An 18757-nucleotide genomic window follows, 5' to 3' on the forward strand; every position below is an offset into this window, starting at 1 on the left:
CAATGCTCATCATTTTTTCTTAGGGATACTGAACTCAACACAGTGATCTGTATACTGTGACTGTGAGGTTTATTATACAGGCCTTCTATCTAAAAAACATATACAGATACTAAACTCAGAAAAACAGTACCATCAATGGCATTTCCCAATGTGTAGCTTATACTCATCTTCTAAGCTACACTAGTACTCTCTGCAGTCAGGAAGCATATTTTGAACCTTCCGAAATGGCTGGTTCTGCTATTGGTCCTTACCAGTTCAGCAGTCACACATATTCATTGTCAGTAAGATCTACAAATTAAAGCAAAATATGTGTGTTCTGACTATTGCAGTATTATGAACATCTATCTGGAGATCCCACTTAAGCACACATAAGAAACAAGAGTATTTAATCCAATTTTTAAGATGTTTAAACCTTTTAATAAGTTATTCTACACATACCTACTTGATACAATTATTAAAATAATATGTGAAACTATCAGTCACATAAACTATCCACTTTTTTAAGAGGCTTATGCCTTGGTTCAAAGCATAGGGTAGAATCTTTTAGCAGAAACAGTACTAAACAAAGAGCATTTTCCCGGGCTCCTTCTCCTGCATAATTGGGTTTGCCACTCCCCCATTCTTGTGTTTGCTCATGCTTCAGCAACTGATGAAGCAATATCAGACCTGCCGGTCACAGTGGAGAAATTCCAACTCTTCCCTCTTGGGAAAACCCTAGAACTTGCTTAAAGACCATCTATGACTGTTATTAATACAATCTATATCCAACACGCTACTCTCTGGAAGAAAATGTACAAAAAAAATATATAAGTCATATAGATGGTGATAAAAAAGGTTTACAACTGTGTAAGCCAGTAGGTTAGGGACACACCTTTCTGTCACACTGCTTTAGACACTGACATGGCTTCTGAATCAGCGTGAGCCAATCATACAACTACTACACATATTTCAGTGTAAGTACAGCAGAGATGATAAGAATTAATCTAATTGGTAACAGTCACTTAACATCTGAAGAAAAGCAATTCCTAACTGGGTTGCTCTGCCACGGTATCAAGCAAATAACACACTATGAACTCTATCTTGTTTATACTGACAACTATATTTATTTATCTTAATTCCAGCATGGCATGCTGTGTCTGCAAGGAATGTTAGCAACCTCAGGAATCATGACCTTCTCTAAACATAAAAGAAAAGTACAGGAAAAGATAATGAAAAGAGCTGTGAACAGTTCACTAAAGTTAAAAAATCTTCTGCACCAAGGTAATTAGTATTCATTATATGAAGAGATAAACAAAACATTAAAAATTTAATGTGACAAAAAACTGAACTGCAAATTCTTGGTTCTCTTCAGAGAAATGGTGTAAACTTAGAATAGCCTTATATATATCTGGAAACACAGGAGAGAAACATTCCTTTTAAAAGCTGTTCAAGAGTTCTGTTCAAACTTTTTGTCAAAGTTTGGAAGAAAAACACTTCTTAAACAGATTAATATTGCTTAGCACATGCTCTCAAGCGAAGATTGTGTGCAAGCTACTGAAATTTGTTATCCAATACACCTATTCAAATGTTTTACATTTATAAAAAAATCTCAAGCATGTATGTAAACTAAAAGTCTAATCCATTTTTTCAGTATCTAATGCAAGCAAATGTATGTTTGTGGCAACCAAAGATAGGGAGCCTTTAAGATTACTACAGAAAGGCTCAGAGGAAGGATAAGAGTAACACCATCTCAAGTGGTTCCAAAAAACCAAACCAAAACCCAATCCAATATAAATGATGAATTTCACGTTTCTGCTAATAAATTCATGTTGGTCTTTTCATCTGTATATGCAAAGAAGTTATATGAGATTGTCTGTGGCTTACACAAACTATCCCGATCCTTAGTATCTTTTGACACCCACCTCTCTTCCCCAAAAAACTTGCCAATCACGCACTCTACTAATGCAAAAGCAACAGTCAGTGATCACCAATACCTAAACTGGAGCCCATCAGTACCTAAACTCTGACCCATCAATACCAGTGTGGTGGTGGGGGAAACCTCCCAAAAAAACCTCCCACAAAACAAACAGAAAAATCCACAAGTCCTCCCAATCCCCCAAAACACAAAAATTCACTCCATTTATTACATGCAAAGCAGAGTTGATTGAATTCAGGATTTCACTGGCTTTTTGTAACCCTTTATACGCACTTACTAAGTAAATGAATGAGTAACAAATGAATTTCTATTAGGTTTCCAATTAGAAATAACTTTGTGAAGACATGGTATTAACTAATTAAGCTAGGCCTTCAATTTTCATAAATAAAGGCACCTTTGTCTCAATTACTACCACTGTTTTGCAGTTTAAGACACAACATTAATTTACCTTTCTAACATGCGAAGTCAAAAATATTTTTTACACAGTTAAAAAGGAAACTGAAATGGCAAGTATTTTAAGCATGAAAAACAAAACAAGCAGCATCTTTATTTCTCAGTCTGATGACCAAGAAAAATATGCATCTGCAGTAAAGTTTAGCTTCTCTGCTTTGCTCCCCCTGAAGAGGAAGAAACTGACTTAAGAATAAAGTGACAGTTATTAATTTAAGTAATTAAAGATTCAACAAAACTAAGGAGACTCCTAAGTTCTTTCCAACTGTATTCATAAAAATACTCACGAAGGAAAACATAAAAATAATTTAAAAATAAGTAAGAACGCTTACAAATCATGTTCACATACTTACTCTGAGCCTGCAGCCATTTCCAAATAAGAAGTATCTGCTGTGTCAACCCCCAATGGGATCACTATGCTCATGACGTTCGTTTCTGATAAATTCGATTACTACGGAGTCCTATGCATTGGTATCCAAAACACTGGGGCATGCCAGCCACAGTGCTCATTGCAAACATCTAAGTGCATCCACAAACCCTGGTAAAAACAAAACAAAACATGCAGGAGACTGAGTCAGTTTATTTTAAAACCAGGCAATTTTACATCACATTAATTTTAACAAAGAACTTATCACCTGTATCTGTCACACTTATTTCATTAGTTTTATTTTACACAAGCAAAAGGAGAGGAAAACACTGCATTTCAATCATCTTTAAAAGTTAACTTCCAATACACTTCTTTTAAGACTGTGATGATCTTATTGTCTGAACTTAAAAATATTACAAACTGACAAAAAATATTATCATTCAAATTTGTGATTAAAACCCCCAGCATATTCAGGGAGATGACAGAGACTCGCTTTAATGGCAGATTTACCAAACATGAAGTACATCAGCTTACTGCCCTATGTTGTCAAAGCCCAGTTGCTATACACCTTTCAACAAAAACCTGGTTACAGAATTTTTCAAGCACATCTTAGCATTGTTCACTTTTATTTTGTACTTTTAAAAAACCCCAACTACTCAACGTCTTAGCTTCCATTCAGTATTTTTTAAAGCAAAATCATTCTAATGATTCACAATAATGAAAAATTTTCCATCTTATTTTAATAGACTGCCACTAAAAGATGTCACACCTTTGGTGTCACTTTTAGAAGTTATTTTTTAAGTAGTAAAATAAAAAGAATCAGTAGTAGTTTTTAACTGTAGAGCAAAGCTACAATCTGCTTGACATGCATGAGCACAACGACTGCTAGCTACTACCAGTCTCCCACTTCTCTTACTGCACAGGGCAGAACACCCAGCAAGTACAGGAGATGTAAACAGCACCTCAGCTACTCACAGATTAGTAAACTAATGCACTTTTACACACTAATATAGACAAGGTTTTCCACAAGTGACTAGGTAATTGAAGTAAAATAGCCCAATAACTTCAGTACTTACATAAGGAGCAAATGCAAACTCCTTCCAAGATGTCAAAATTCCAAGAACACAAACCCTTCACTTGCAATGAAACACATACTAAATACACTCCTCTCATACCACGAACTCTACAAAAGCCTAATAGTTTTGAGATCAACATATTTTAACATGCTTATCCTTGCCAAACACTAGATTGCCAAGAAAAAAGCTAACAAGCCTCCAGTGTAAAATGGACTTCTCAGACAAGCATTGTGGAATTACACTTGATTCCTTCAGGGTGATAACGTGGCACGTACAAGGCATCTCTAAAGTATGAGATGGCAGCAAGTCTTCATTTTACCTCCTAAATTCTGTAACCCTACTGAAGTTTGGCAATTAACATAAGAACATGCAGAGATGTCTAAAGTGCCTAAACCTACAGTTCGCTCTCCTTCTAGACAGAAAAAGTTGTGTTTTGGTCCTATTACATGAGACACCAAACACAACGAACTGGAAAGCAGTCAGGCCAACCAACCATAGGAGTATTTTGCTTTCCTCATTTAAACACTGAGCATTTTCTTACTAAATACCACAAATAACAACCTGTATCACTAGCTATGCATAAAATTAAGAAAAAACATAGTATTTTCATGAATAAGCAGAAAGAAAACCCCATTAAACCAAAAGTAGGTACTGAGTATTTTTCAGAGCAGGTATGAAAAAACCCCAAGCCCCTCCCAACAGTTTACATGAGCACTCATTCTGCCACCATATAGGTTCCTCTACTTGTAGGGTGGGACTCTGAACAGCCGTATCTACAACCTACAGGAAACATCAACTTACCATTTAGTTCTCTTCTTCTAAAAAGAGTAAAAAATATACCCAATAACTGAAAGGAAACCATACCATTTTTTAAGTCCAGGTAAATCGGCTATCCCACGGTTAAGGGCTGTTCCATTACTAGCTGCAGAGTGACCTATGCTAACAAAGCATTAGCATAATGCAGCTTTTATTTTATACCTCTTATCAGGTAATTCCAAAAAAACCCAGTTTTAGTGTCTCAAAGTAGGTCCAAAAGACATATTGGACATCACTGCTTAAGATGTTTCTTGCACTTAAAATTGCTTTTTGTGGTGGTGTCATTTTTTTAATAGCATTTTCTTTAGACACTTCTGGCCAGGTAGAGTAACAACTGAAAATTCATGTAAGCAAAAATGCCCAGGAGACTGATAGAAGAAAGAACATGCTTAGACAGCTGTCTCATGGGCTATGACATCTCCAAACTTACCTAAAAACAACTGAAGTTACCCAATCATTATATATTCAAGTGACCTCCACTGTCAATGCAGAAAGAAGAGATCTGGTTACCAAATCTGAGAATCAAGTGAAATTTGACATCTTTCTTAGAACTAATATAGAAAAAGAAGAGCTAATGCATATTTTTTAGAGCAATGTATAGATTGGGAATTAATTGCTAATGCATGGCCCAATTAATGACAATCTCTGACAAAGCAAATACATCACCATTCTGGTAAAAAAAAAAAAAAAACAAACCAAACAAAAAAGAAGGGGAACACAGCCAGGACTAACTTTTTACCCTATGGTAGGCTATTCTGACCTTTGTCAGAATTCACTCAAAAATTCTAATAGCCTGACCTAAATGGAATAAAAGCAGAAAATTGAGGAATCAAAATTTATTTTGCTAAATAGCATTAAACAGTTGTTTCATCTAAAAGGAAGTAGAACATGATGGTAATATTACTTCATTATTTTTTACCACCCTTCATCACACACACAAAATCCTCTAATGCTTCTTCTTTGCCTACAGTTAAGTCTGGAAGAACGGAGGCAGTCACCTGCTCGCAACACCTATACAGCCAAGTTAATTCAAACGAATATTGCTCGTTATTTGTGAGTAGCCATCCCCAACAAATGCCTCTAATTGGGGTGGGGGGGATCTAGGATAAATTAATTACACTACACCCACTTATTACACAGAACTGCGACCTTATATATAGGCCATCCATTTATGAACACCACAGTGATATCAAATTGAGGATGATGGAAAGCAATTATTTTCAGTCAAGTCAGAACCAGAAGCATTGTCATGACATACTAAAATATTCCCAGTATTTTTATAACTTCAGAAAGAAAATAACACAACCACTGGGGAACTTTATCTATCTTAAAAGTGACTGTTTATCCTTTGAAGCTTGATATTTTAGATGAGTCATAAAATACTATCTGCTGTCATAATTTGGTACTTTCCAATTTCTGCAAGTACCCATCTATTTCAAGTAGTTATTCTTTCAGAACTCTGATAATCCGTCATCCATGGTCTTTAAGAAACTGTTTTCATAGGTGCATCCATTTAAATAATTGACCAGAAGTAGAAAGAAGGGTGCTACAAAAGAAGTCTTCCTACAGTCCAAGCAGTTTATACACAATTTACTGTTTAAAAAAAGTCTTTCTTCAACAGTACATGAATTTGAATGTTAGGAAGGTCACACTGGTTTGTCCAGTTAATTTCAGGGTCATATAGCTAAAAGCCACAACATAAAAACTGCTGGGCCAAAGTTCATTGATCAGCTCTTTCTGGGCAAAGTAACTTATCTACTGTACCCTAATTAACAAGAGTAGAGGTCCTCCAATTTTGTTCTAGTCCACTCTATTCTTTTAGTGATAATACACTCTAAGCTTTGAAAGAATTTTGGCAATTTCTTAGATTGACCAAATTTTCTCGTTATCACCCTCCCTATATGAAAAAAATATTCCTTATTCAAATTAATTTTGCTTTTATTTAATTGCAGTAAAAGTTTATCTTGCCCTAATAGTACCATTTTCATCCTAAAACCTAAAAAGCTTTCTGTTTAGTGTGGTTAAACCATGTATTTTGTGCAAGATCAACCTCCTGCCTGAAACCCATCACACTTCACCATTCATTCACATTGGTTTACGCTTTCCATGGCACGTTTTCTCTCTAGAGAATACTAACGGGCTTCTTGACTTAACAGCTGTATCAAGTCTAAAATATGTCAAGCCTCACCATACTTCTCATGATCCATTTTATGACACGAGAACTCTTTTTTTAAAATTAATTGTGCTCTCACAACAGAGAAGCACAATACATGCCAAAATATTCATCTCTGTGGCTTTGTACAGAGAACATAATTTATGCATTAAACAACAGAAAATAACTTACATATTATCCCTGAGGTATTCCACTTACACAACATTAATCTGTGGTCTAACAAAGACCACATGATTCTTTTCTGCCACGTCCTTCTAAGATCAACTGTATCACATCACAAGAGGAAAACCTTTTCACTGGTACACAGTGGAGGAAAAAACCCAAATTCAGCTCTTGAATCAGAAGGTGAATTGTAATCACCTGAAGCTACATCAGTAGTTTTGAACCTAATCAATACAGGATCCAAACATTCCAAATGAAACCCACTTGCCATGCTCAGATGCTGGCAGAGGGAACTCCAGGCCTGCTTATCAGCATTATCTTTCTCCTCCTACTTTCTTCTTGTAGGACCATCAAACTCTATATACAACAGACTCAGGAAACAAGCAGATGACAGATCACCTAGACAGAAAACACACTTGAAAAATAAGAACTTGGAAGTGTAGCCAAACTGTCCAGATGACTCCAACAAGGTTTCATAATCCCAGCTATCAATCATCCTTTAAGTGTCAAGAGTCCAGACAAATTCTTCCAATGCATTTTACATGTAACTTTCTTTTTGTTTCTTTTAAATTTTTACCCTCAAGAAGGCAGAAAAAACATTTTTTTCAACATTTACCTACTTTCACTTGTATTTTCTTTTATAGATTTAGAAACTGAGTTCCCAGTCCTCACATTGAAACAGAATGTAACAATATAAATCTAATCAGAGAACTCTAACTTACCTTTATTTTTACTAATCATGAAGCATATTTTTCAAGCCAGAAGAAACCAAGCAGTACTTGCTGTACTGTGAAAGGTACAGTCATTTGCTACACTGGTAGCTCACCTCTGCAAGACATTTAACCTTTTTTAAGAAGGGAGAAGAAAGGAAATAGGACTAAGAAGCCTCCTAGAACCCATACTGTATGTCTAAGAATACTAAAGTTCTCATCTAGGCGCACAGACACAAAACTTTTCATAAAAATCAAAGGTAACAGGTAGTGGCACCACCAGTAACAACTTATTTGCCTTAATGAAAAAAAAAGTTCCTGAAAAAACATTAATATATCAAGATAATGTTATTTATAATACTTATAATAATAATATTTTTATTACAATATAGCAGGGGTTTTTAATCCACAATTATGTCTAACACTACAAAAAACAAAGAAGGGAAAGACATTTAATGAAAGGTGGTTTTACTATTCTTCTTCATACATCTGACAGCTTTTTACACAGATGGTGTCACTGTTGCTTGTTTTTCATTTGCCATTAATCAATTTTCAGATTTGTCATGTGACAAATACGAAAAGCAAAGAGCATATAAAAGTTACTGAAAATACATTCACTACAGAAATTAGAAACAGAATTCAAGCCAAGGTGCAATATAACACAAGGTGCAAATATAATTTTTCTAATTTATAAAGGGACATCAGTGAAATCATGAACTGAGCTTATGATCAAATTACATCCTACCTCAAATCTAAGTGTTTTCTCACATACACAGAAGACTACACTAATTTGATTGTTGAATCACTTCAAGTTTCACATCACTAGGCATTACAAAAATACTGAGTCTTTTTTTACTGTTTTTATGACTTCAATATACATCTGAAGTTCTCAAAGAATTTCTTTGTCAATTCCATCCATTAGTCACCACCCATCGACAATTACAAGATTATAAAAAATAGTTTTTTGATAGTTTAGATGTTTCAAGACTTGGGAGATTTCATCACAGAATGTCTCTGCAAAGAGAATTACCACGACCTCCCTAAACACAGAATTTTAAGGACAAAAATCTAATTATAATTAGCCTATAATTAGGCTATTTAATGAGAGAAAACAGTGCTGGTTTAACGTAAATTATTATTTAGATTTTATGCTGCTGTATCTAACGTTACCTCAAAATCCTTAACTAATGTCACTACAGAAATATTAATATACTAACCAAAATACCATCTCTATACTTCATCTACTCTGTATTTTTAGAGTCCATGTAAAAAATACACATAACTAGAGCTGAAAAAAATTAATCAAAACCTTCTAACCTATCTACGTATAACAACTATCTTTCCCTTAAACCAAATGATATTACTTTAAATATATATTAAAAATACATAAAAGGTTGAAGTGATAATTTGCCCATATGTAGTAAACTGAGCAACTAAAATGTCTGTAACTAAAAAGTTACAGCCTTATGCAGTTCCCAACTTATGCAGCAATGGGCAGTGCACCTCATGTTTAAGCAGTGCTTATTTCCCCTGAGCACAAGTACAGAAGAGACTCTCTTTCCTAAACTGAGAGTACCAGCAAATCCCTTGCCTCACACCCTTACAATCCAGGCAAGAAATCAGTAACCATTTCCTGGAGCAGCATTATCAGAATACACAGAGTGTACATAAAGGCTCATTTTCACAGGATATGCACAAATCTTAAGGGAATTAACTTGAAACAACCAAGCAGACTCGTATAGTCAATTTTCCACTTGAGCACTGACCAAGGAAGAAGAGGAAGGGGTAGACTTACAGATAAAAATAAATCAGAGTTAAAACACCAATTATCTGCACGACAGTCTTGAGTCAAGCAAGACCCTCCAGTTCAACCAGCACAGAATGCTAATCTGGTTGTAACTTCAAGTCAGTTGGAATGTAAAAGCAATGTACAGCACCAAGCCCAAACCAAAACTCTGAACTTCCATTTGCTCCCAGTAGAAAATTCACGGTACTATGAGTCCAGGCTGGCTCCAGAGTTACAAAGGATCACTCTGAAATTAATTTCCCATCTCAACAGGGTTTTTCAGGCAAGGTGCAAAGAGTTCCAAAAGAATATTACTGCTTTCAGACCTCTGCTGATTTCTGCAGATCTTAGCGTTACTTGCTAATACAAGCCATCTCAGGTAATAAAGACAGATGACCAAAAGGTAGTATTCTGTTTTATTGTGTTTTATTACCACAGCATGCATCTTCTATGTGTAAGGTGCATTTACTGAGAATGCAGCATAAACATTCTCCTCCTCCCTCCCTCTGGTTACATCATACATGTACACGTGTTTTGCAATCATGAGCAAAAGCAATTGTTGTCACGCTTTCCTTCAGATTTACAGGCCAACAATTTTAACCTGTGGTCCTGAAAACCACCCCTGCCCACAAGAAATCCACAGGAACAGATGTAAGGGAAGTCGATACATCTATGCCCTAACACAACCTATACAGGAGAAATTTAAGTAAAAATGCACATATCAACAGTTTGTCACAGTCCACACACACAGCGTGAAAAGTACTGTCCTGAACTGTCACAGAGCCAACAAACTGAGCTTTCCTACTTGGCTTCCCTGCCTATGTTTTTTTGTTTGTTTGTTTTAGCTCCTTTTTCGTTTTTTATTAAAACTTTTTATTTTTAATTGAGGGACGAAAAAGAGAGTAAGACATTAAGACTTTACTAAATAAAACTGTATGTTTTGCTAAACTGCTGCTTTCTATACTGCTCTGAGCATTCATGTCTATACAGTAGTTGGGTTATTTGCAAAAACAGTGACAGAAACTGACATTTTAATGGCATACTCTAAATATCCTTCAAATAGTGAACTACACGGTGTGGGTATGTGTATATATATCCACATAGAAGCACATAAATCTGGAAGAAATATGCAGCATACATATAGGTAGCATAAATACACCTATCAAAGTAACCAATACGTATTCATTGCTGTCCGTTTCTACGGAGGTAACATCTTTAATCAGACCCAGGAGCAGAATACATGAATAAATGACTAATCTTACCCACAGGAAGTTTTCTCTGTTTCCCCTGACATGCTCCACAACTGTACAGATTTTGCTAAGAGATCAGGATGGATATCCAACTTCCAAATGTTACACCACTGCAGCTGCAGTATGAACTATGCAGGCTTAAAAACAACTCTGAGTCCAAATTCAGACCTTTGCTATTGTTTGCTGCTTTCTATGGTAACAGGTAAATTAGCAGTTTACTTCTAATTCGTGCCGAGACAAAAAAGAAAGAGGAGTAGGGAAAATAAGACACAATAAGGACACTCAAATATATAAATTAGGATCTATTAATGACCAACTTCTGCAAATCATACAGAAGAAACAACTTGTTCTAAAAGAAATCTGGTTTCCTATGTATTTTGTAGGTTGTGCCCAAACATTCCAATTGACCTAATATTCTCTCTATACCTCTCACAGCAGTTATCTTCCTCCTCATCTTCCTCATCACAATATTAACTGCTTCCAGCCTCACTCACAAGGCCCTCAATAACCTCCCATGCTCTCACAGCAACCTACACAGTCAGCAATCACACATCCATCTAACTTCCTTATCAATTGCCCTGTCAGACTGCCAAAAAACCCCAAAAAATACTGGCTATGTGCTGGTTGAAATTACACACGTGACAGATAACGGGTAAAATCATTAGGCTTCCTCTCCCAGCTTCTCCCAGGACACTGCTCATAGCTGCTCCCATCCTCTTTTGGATTTTCATTAAGCTTCAGGCTACTCCATGGTACTAAGTTGCTAACCCTATCAAATTTCTGTTTTATTACATTACTGGTTGTACTGACACAGACCTAGTGATCATCAGACCAACCTGTTTAAGAAACATTGCTACTACAACCAACTACAAGGTAGGACTCCTCCTCCAACTTTGCTTTTGAAACAGTGCCAATACAGAGTAAGAGCAAGCACAGTGAATTAACGAGTTCATTAGCACAGAATCACGGAACAGCTTGGGTTAGGACGGATTTGAAAGATCATCCAGTTCCAACCTCACTGCCATGGGCAGGGACACCTTCCACATCAGGTTGCTCAGGGCCCCATCCAACCTAGCCTTCAACACTTCCTGGGATGAGGCATCCACAACTTCTCTGGGCAACTTGGCCTACTTATGAACATCATGAGACAAATGCAGGACCTCAAATTCAAAGACCTCTGTCACATCTGGAATGATAGCCAAACTTCATGAATTGGTCCTGAGTTTGGGATCTAGAACAAAGAGACAAAACCCCCTGCCTCCTCCATGGTACCCAAGATTTATGCATAAAAGCCTTGAGTACCAATTCTTCAGTACCCAGGTCATGCATTACACAGACTCCAATCTATGAAGAGCGAGCCACCCTTTCAAGTATAAACCTAGACTCAAGTCTGCCAGTTTAGCCAAGTTTCTGTCATACAGAAAAGCTGGTTTCCCCTGCAGGTAGGCTACTTTCCCTCTTCTATCCAGTCCAGCAGTGCTGCTCTTGCGCATTCCGATGATGGAAAGTGGTATCTCTTCCTCAAATACTTATGCCAGTGCCTTAAAACACGGAAGACTTGCCCTTACCTCTTCTCTCTCTTCACTCCTTTTCTTCTCTCAGTGGAAGTTAGACAAAATATGGGACTAGGAAGAGAAAAAGAATGAGTGATAGAAAGGAAATAAAGGTAAAAGCAGTTAGAGAAAGAGTAAGGATTAGTTTATTGAACAGAAGTCAAGCAGTAATCAGAGATATACAGACCAATACCATGCTTAGAGATTTTAGACGTTGTATTTACAGAGTTCAATGCCCAAGATTGAAAATTACCTGCCAACTGCTTGAAGTCTTTGAGTTTATTAAAGACCTGCAGTACCTTGTAAAATAAATCACACACACAAAGGTCTTTCCACTCAAAAATCATCAGTTATTTGAGCTGGAGAGTCAAGGAATTGCAAAATACAAAACAAGTACCACACATGAGAAGAGTAAGAGAAAAAAAAATACTTTTTGGTAGCAATATTGCTTATTGCTTAGAGAAGTATGTATTAGCTACCTAACATTAGCATGCTATAGTATATCACTGAGAAATGTAAAATTCCTTTAAAGAAAAATTCAAAAGTTAAGAAAACAAGTAGTTTCCCAGTAAAAAGACCTCAGTTTTAAGTCATTCTTTGTGTTAGCTATTTTACTCCAAACGTTTATTTCTCCTTCTACCACAAAATGATAAAAAGCTGTTGATTAAACTTATACAAAATGCCTCTATGTGACTTACCAATTACTGACCAAGAAAACATTTACAGCTATTACCCTAAACTATTATTCCTGACAAACATACAAATATATAATGCATTTATGCAAGTATATACAGTCCATATTCTCTAAGAATATAAGTCATGCCTACAACTGTAATGGCTAAGTAAACTTATTTTTTATTAAATATAACAGTATATCTCATGGTGATTCAATCACTGGAAGCATTTAATGACCAGTATTCCCTCAAGAACTAAGGCTTTTGGGGTGGAAAAACACATGGCTAAAAATATGTATTTGTACTACCTTCAACAATCTAAATATTTTGCCAGCTTCATGTCATCAAATAAACTAATTAATTTGTTTTGTCTATGTTGCCTAGTAAGATGTGGGAGTCTGCTGTAATTATCAGCTACCTACTACAGAAAAAGTAAATTATTTCAAGTCTGACATTTCAGCTGAGCATGTTTCTGTTTTGACATGTTTTCATGTAGTAGATTCCAAAAAACAGTTCCCCTGTTTTATCAGTAGCATTTGATTTACATGAACAGCTCAACAGTGCTCCTACATTTATTTGTGGAAGCATTTTGTAGACATTCACCTAATTGCTACACTTACGCCTAGGAATCTAAACACAAGCAAGTCAGAAAGTCACACTCTTTCAAACACAAACTTTTAATTCTTTCTAGCAGTTAGAACTCTTTTGTGTTATTTTAACCAGAGTTCAACCTGGATTGTATTTTTTGATAACAACTTGGCAGTATTTCAATGTTCTTCACAAAAATTTGGGGAGGAAACTGGCAAGTAGTAGTGAGAGAACAGATTGGGGGGAACTAGAACATGTTCAAGGACAGATTAAAAAATACAGAAGGGTAAGATCAAAAGATCTTTCCTATTTTCAAGAAAACAAAACCCAATTTATTTCCAATTGCAAATATCTTGCAAAATTGTATTATTTGGGTGAAGTAATTTAGATTTCATGCATTTTAACTCTATAACTTTGTGTTGTCAATGGAGATTTCAGTATGTGTTTCGAATTGTAGCAACAGAGATATGAAATACGTAATCTTTGAATAAGCACAAAGAAATTCTGCCCAGCAATGGAAGATCAATGCACAGCTTTTAATTTTCAATACTACTGCCACACAGAAGGGGACAAAAAGATACAGCATTTGGCTTTTATTTGTCTTTCAGCACAGCAGATGCGATTGGAAAGTAAGGCAGTAGAGAACATTAAAAAAACCAACACCACAGTCATTCATAAAAATCCTGCATAATGATATTACACATTCACATCAAGCATTCCTACCCAAAGCAAAAGAGAAAAAAAATGAAAATAATTAGCTGAATTACTTGGTAAAGCATCTAAGAGAGAAACCATACCCTTATAACCAGTAAAATAACTACTGTATTGTTTATCAGCTGTATATAAGGTATTCACATTTCTTTCACTGTTCTAGACTTATAGGTTCAGAAACCAAACGAGAGGTGTAATCTCTCTCTGTACCTTCCTCAAAAGCTATAAATAAGTTGTAATTCTTAAGTCTTCACCTTCAGTTTAAGCACAAGCAACTAAAAACATTCCTTATTGGAAAAGTTTCTTTAAAACAACAGTTAAAACAGGATTAACTGTCTAGACAAGGAATATCATCTGTCTTGTGATATGGTTTTAAACAAACCCCATTATAACCATTCTAATTAGGAGTTAGGTCCCTTTGTCTACTCAAGGCAAACCAAGAGCTTGTTAAAAAGCATCTTTAGCCCTCCTCAAATTAGAAGACTTAAAGAGTAATGAACATCAGACCAATTTTAGTATTCAGAACCGCACAAGGTAAAAGATCCAAACCTACCATCCTTACACCATCTGAAATCCTCAACTGGTCAATACAGGCTGTTTCATCAGTTTCTGTGACTGATACATAACACTGACCCAGAAAAAATCCTTGCCTCTGAATTGGAGAGACATGAATGTGACAGATGAACCCTTTGGTGGACAAGGAACTGGCTGGATGGTTTCACTCTTAAGAGCTGTGAGCTGTCAACAGCTCGATGTCCAAGTGGAGACCAGTGATGACTGGCATTCTGGCATTCCTCAGGAATCAGTACTGGGACCGTTGCTCTGCTGGCAATATGGACTGAGTGCACTTTCAGCAAGTTTGCTGACCACATGAAGCTTTTTGATGTGGTCAACATGCACAAGTGAAGAGATGTCATCCAGAGAGACCTTGACAGGCTTGAGAGGTAGGCCTCTGTGAACCTCATGAAGTTCAGCACAGCCAAGTGCAAGGTGCTGCACCAGTGTCAGGGCAATCTCAAAGACTAATACAAGTTGGGCAGAAAATGGATCGAGTGCAGTTCTAAAGACAAAGACTTAGGGGATGTTGGTTGATGAGAAGCATAACACGACCCAGCAATGAGCGCCTGCAGCCCAGAAAGCCAAGTGTCCTAGGCTGCATCAAAAGCAGTGTGGTAGCAGGTCCAGGGAGGTGATTTTGTCCCTCTACTCCACTGGAGTGCTGTGTTCAGCTCTGGAGTCCACAACACAAGAAAGATGTGGACCTGTTAGAGCAGATCCAGAGGAGGCCTCAAAGATGATCCAGAGGCCTAGGCATAAATCCTATTAAGACAGTCCGAGAGAAGAGAGTTTGTTCAGCCGGGAGAAGGCTCTGGGAACACCTCAGTGAAGCCTTTCAGTACCTAAAGAAGGCTTATGAAAAAAGATGGAGAGTGACTTTTCACACGAGTAGACAGTGATAGATAGGACAACAGGGAACAGCTTTTAACTAAAAGATGAGAGATTTAGATGAGATGTCAGGAAGAAATTCCTTACTGTGAGGGTGCTGAGACACTCAAACAGGTTGCCCAAAGAAACTGTGGATGTCCCATTTCTGGAAGTGTTCAAGGCCAGGTTGAATTGGGCTTTGAGAAACCTGATCTAGTGAGAGGTGCCCCTGCCCATGGTGTGGGGGCTGGAACAAGATGATTTTGAACGTCCCTTCCAACTCACGCCATTCTACAATAAGGGGACCAACAACAGATTATAAACCTTCCCTTTTAAGTACAATAATGTCATTAAAATCTAGTCTTATCATCTCGTCTTTGAACTGGACGGCAATTTATTTTTGCGTCGAAGATATAAAAGTAAATGATTACCTAGATTATGATGCCATAAAGTACACAAAATATAACTGCAAAACAAGAATAAAATAAAAAAACTTTCCTTAACCTGAGCCTACAATATGAAATTTTAATGTCTCCGCTACTGAAAGTGTTAGCTTAAAACTAAATTCTGAAACTAGGAACAATACTATTTTGGCAACTGCCTGATTTGCAAAACTGCTGGGCCCTTCCAAGTCTCACCTCGGTTTTACAACACCGCATCACCATCTCAGCAGTGTATGAACTATCACATGAAATGAGATAGCACTCTTGCTATACAATATGCAAAACCAATACATTCCACTGGCACAAAATGCAATCTGTGTGCTACTACAATATATTTTTCACTTGCACTTTTGAAACACATAACTTGAACGGACATTGTGATTTACCATAGTTCTTACCGGTGTTTTAATTTTAAAAGATAAGATAACCAAACACTTAAATCAGGCACGTTAAAAACCATACGTTTTGTTCAATAAAATTGTCTTCAAAGGCTTACAGATAACCTTAATTATTAAAATTTTCTAACCACCAGCAGAGCTTAAAATCTTGCCTGTTTCATTAATACATTAATATCTGCAAAAGGAAATAAAAATAATCTCAGTATCTCCTAGCAAGTATATGAAATCTTGAAAAGGTTCCTTTTAAGTAATTTGTTTGTTATGCCTTAAAGGTAACAACAGTTTTTCTTTGAACACAACTATAGAAGGTTTTTTCTGTAGTATGAAGGTCATGAGCAGAATTTTGGATCTTCAAAGACATTAGGTTAACTTTTGTGGGCACAATTCTTTGGTTACTAAGAAAATGTGAACACTGAAGTACATAGAAAAATCCATCTTACACCATTGAAAAGCCCACTACAATTACTATTTTAAATAATCCACAATTTGGAAGAATTTAAAAGTTTGTGTTTTTTTCTTAATCCACATTGTACATCTGCTAAAACTTTTTTTCCCCACAGATATGTCTTAAGTTTCATTCTTGACAATAAATCAAAACTACTCTTTGCATAGTGGAAACATTTAAACACTATACCTGTCCAAAAAACACTGTCCAACAAAATTTGCTTTTGAGAGATTCACAAATGCTCATCTGTATGGAAGTCTCAAGGCCAATAACATAGATGCAGTTCTTTAGGATCACTCCAGAAATCTAAACTGGGTTCTATTTTATATCTTCACTCATCTACATCCCCCCACCAGATTTTATCAAAACGGCACATGACAACAGCAAAATACTTTCATTAAACCTTCACTTACATTAATCTAGTTAGAATAATACTAAGATTTCACAATTACATACACCACTCCTTAAATCAGTCCCACAAATAGTCCTTACTAAAATTAGTATTAGCATGCATGCAAAATTAAGACTGCCCTTAAATCAAACCAAGATCAGTCCTGGAGAAACACTACAACCTTAAGTGACACACCTATTTCTGTATTTCTGTTGCTTTCCAACACAATATTAACAGTGGTGTGTGCTGAAATTGCCCAAGAGGAAATTAGGAGCTGCATTACCTCAAAGTAACCTAAAGAGGTTACTCTAAGAGAAACTTTCCCCAGATTTAGTCTAAAGAGTCAGTATTATTTCTCCTCTGGAATTTCCCAGATGGCAAAAAAAATCTCACCCAAAAGGCTAAGTGAAACATAAGCAAACTTTTCCTTCAGATATGAAAAGCTTCACGATACATAAATGGTTTGATAACTCCAGTCCATACTACTGCATTTGTAACACAATGTTTGTCAAACAGAAGTCTGCCTTGAAAAAAAATGAAATTTAGATTTCAAACCTTCCCTCTTTCAAGAAGTTTGCATTAGTTTTGCAGGCAGGGTATGTCATTCTTTATGAATATACACATAGAAACATCAGTGGAGTACAAAATAAAGTAGAATTTGTTTTGTAGTGTTGTCTCCTTAAAACAAATCACAAATCTCTTTTTACAAATGGAGAAACTGAGTCACGAAGGCAAACTGACTCATTAGAACTCACACAGGAAAACTCTGAAGATCTCTATAAATTCCCAAGAGGTTTTTAGTGCATAAAATTTGGCAATCTATAAAATAAGCTGTAAAATTTGAAAATTAGTATTTTTAGTTTTATTTCATTACTCCCCCATCACTTTCTGTAAACTGTACAAAATTCTTTTCTCCTAATTGTGAATCAGATGTCTGCTTGAGAACATGACTGAGGCCATGAAGAGCTGCAGCTGTATAGCCCTCTAGGTCATAATATCAGAAAAAAATCAAGAACAGGAGTTTTCAACCTAGGGAGAGGAAAGAAAAAGGCAAAAGGTTTCCATAAAGGCCAATACACTCTTTGGACTTTTATAAATGTATTTTTAAACAAACAGAGTAAGACATGGTTTATGGAAAAAAAAAATCCTATCTTTATAAATAAAAATGATAGGAGCATGCATTACTGGAGAATTAACAAAATCCCTTAGACTTTGGCCTCAAAACACACTAAAGGCATGCATTAATAACACCCTGGAAGTCTAATTATCTTACTGTTCAACTTTAGGTACACTTTAAATCACACATCAGTGCTTCTAAATAGTATCTAAATTAAAATTTTTCAGAGATTGAAGACAGTTTTTCCATTTCAATGCCTCACTTTTGATTGTTTAAATCCAGAAGGTTCTAAATCTATATTGGAATA

At 36.1% G+C, this 18757-nt stretch overlaps 1 protein-coding gene across 8 annotated transcripts in view; it reads right to left on the reverse strand.

Annotated features, from left to right (window-relative positions):
- KMT2E (lysine methyltransferase 2E (inactive)) overlaps nucleotides 1-18757 on the reverse strand; it is a 63065-nt gene that overhangs the window by 41551 nt on the left and 2757 nt on the right. For 5 of the 8 annotated variants that reach the window (XM_027751799.2, XM_039379447.1, XM_039379446.1 and 2 more), the window contains exons 2-3: nucleotides 12274-12330; nucleotides 2719-2903 (exon numbers count right to left, since the gene is read on the reverse strand). In XM_027751799.2, coding sequence (XP_027607600.1) covers nucleotides 2719-2789 — 71 coding nt within the window. In that variant the 5' untranslated portion in view covers nucleotides 2790-2903; nucleotides 12274-12330. Of the gene's footprint in view, nucleotides 1-2718; nucleotides 2904-5054; nucleotides 5104-7681; nucleotides 7804-12273; nucleotides 12331-18757 lie in introns of all 8 variants that reach the window. The other 3 variants (XM_027751800.2, XM_039379444.1, XM_027751798.2) reach the window with 3 other exon arrangements.

Source organism: Pipra filicauda, unplaced genomic scaffold (genome assembly GCF_003945595.2).
Source record: "Pipra filicauda isolate LSUMZ 115617 unplaced genomic scaffold, ASM394559v2 scaffold167_size3244652_pilon, whole genome shotgun sequence".
Taxonomy (NCBI): Eukaryota; Metazoa; Chordata; class Aves; order Passeriformes; family Pipridae; genus Pipra; species Pipra filicauda.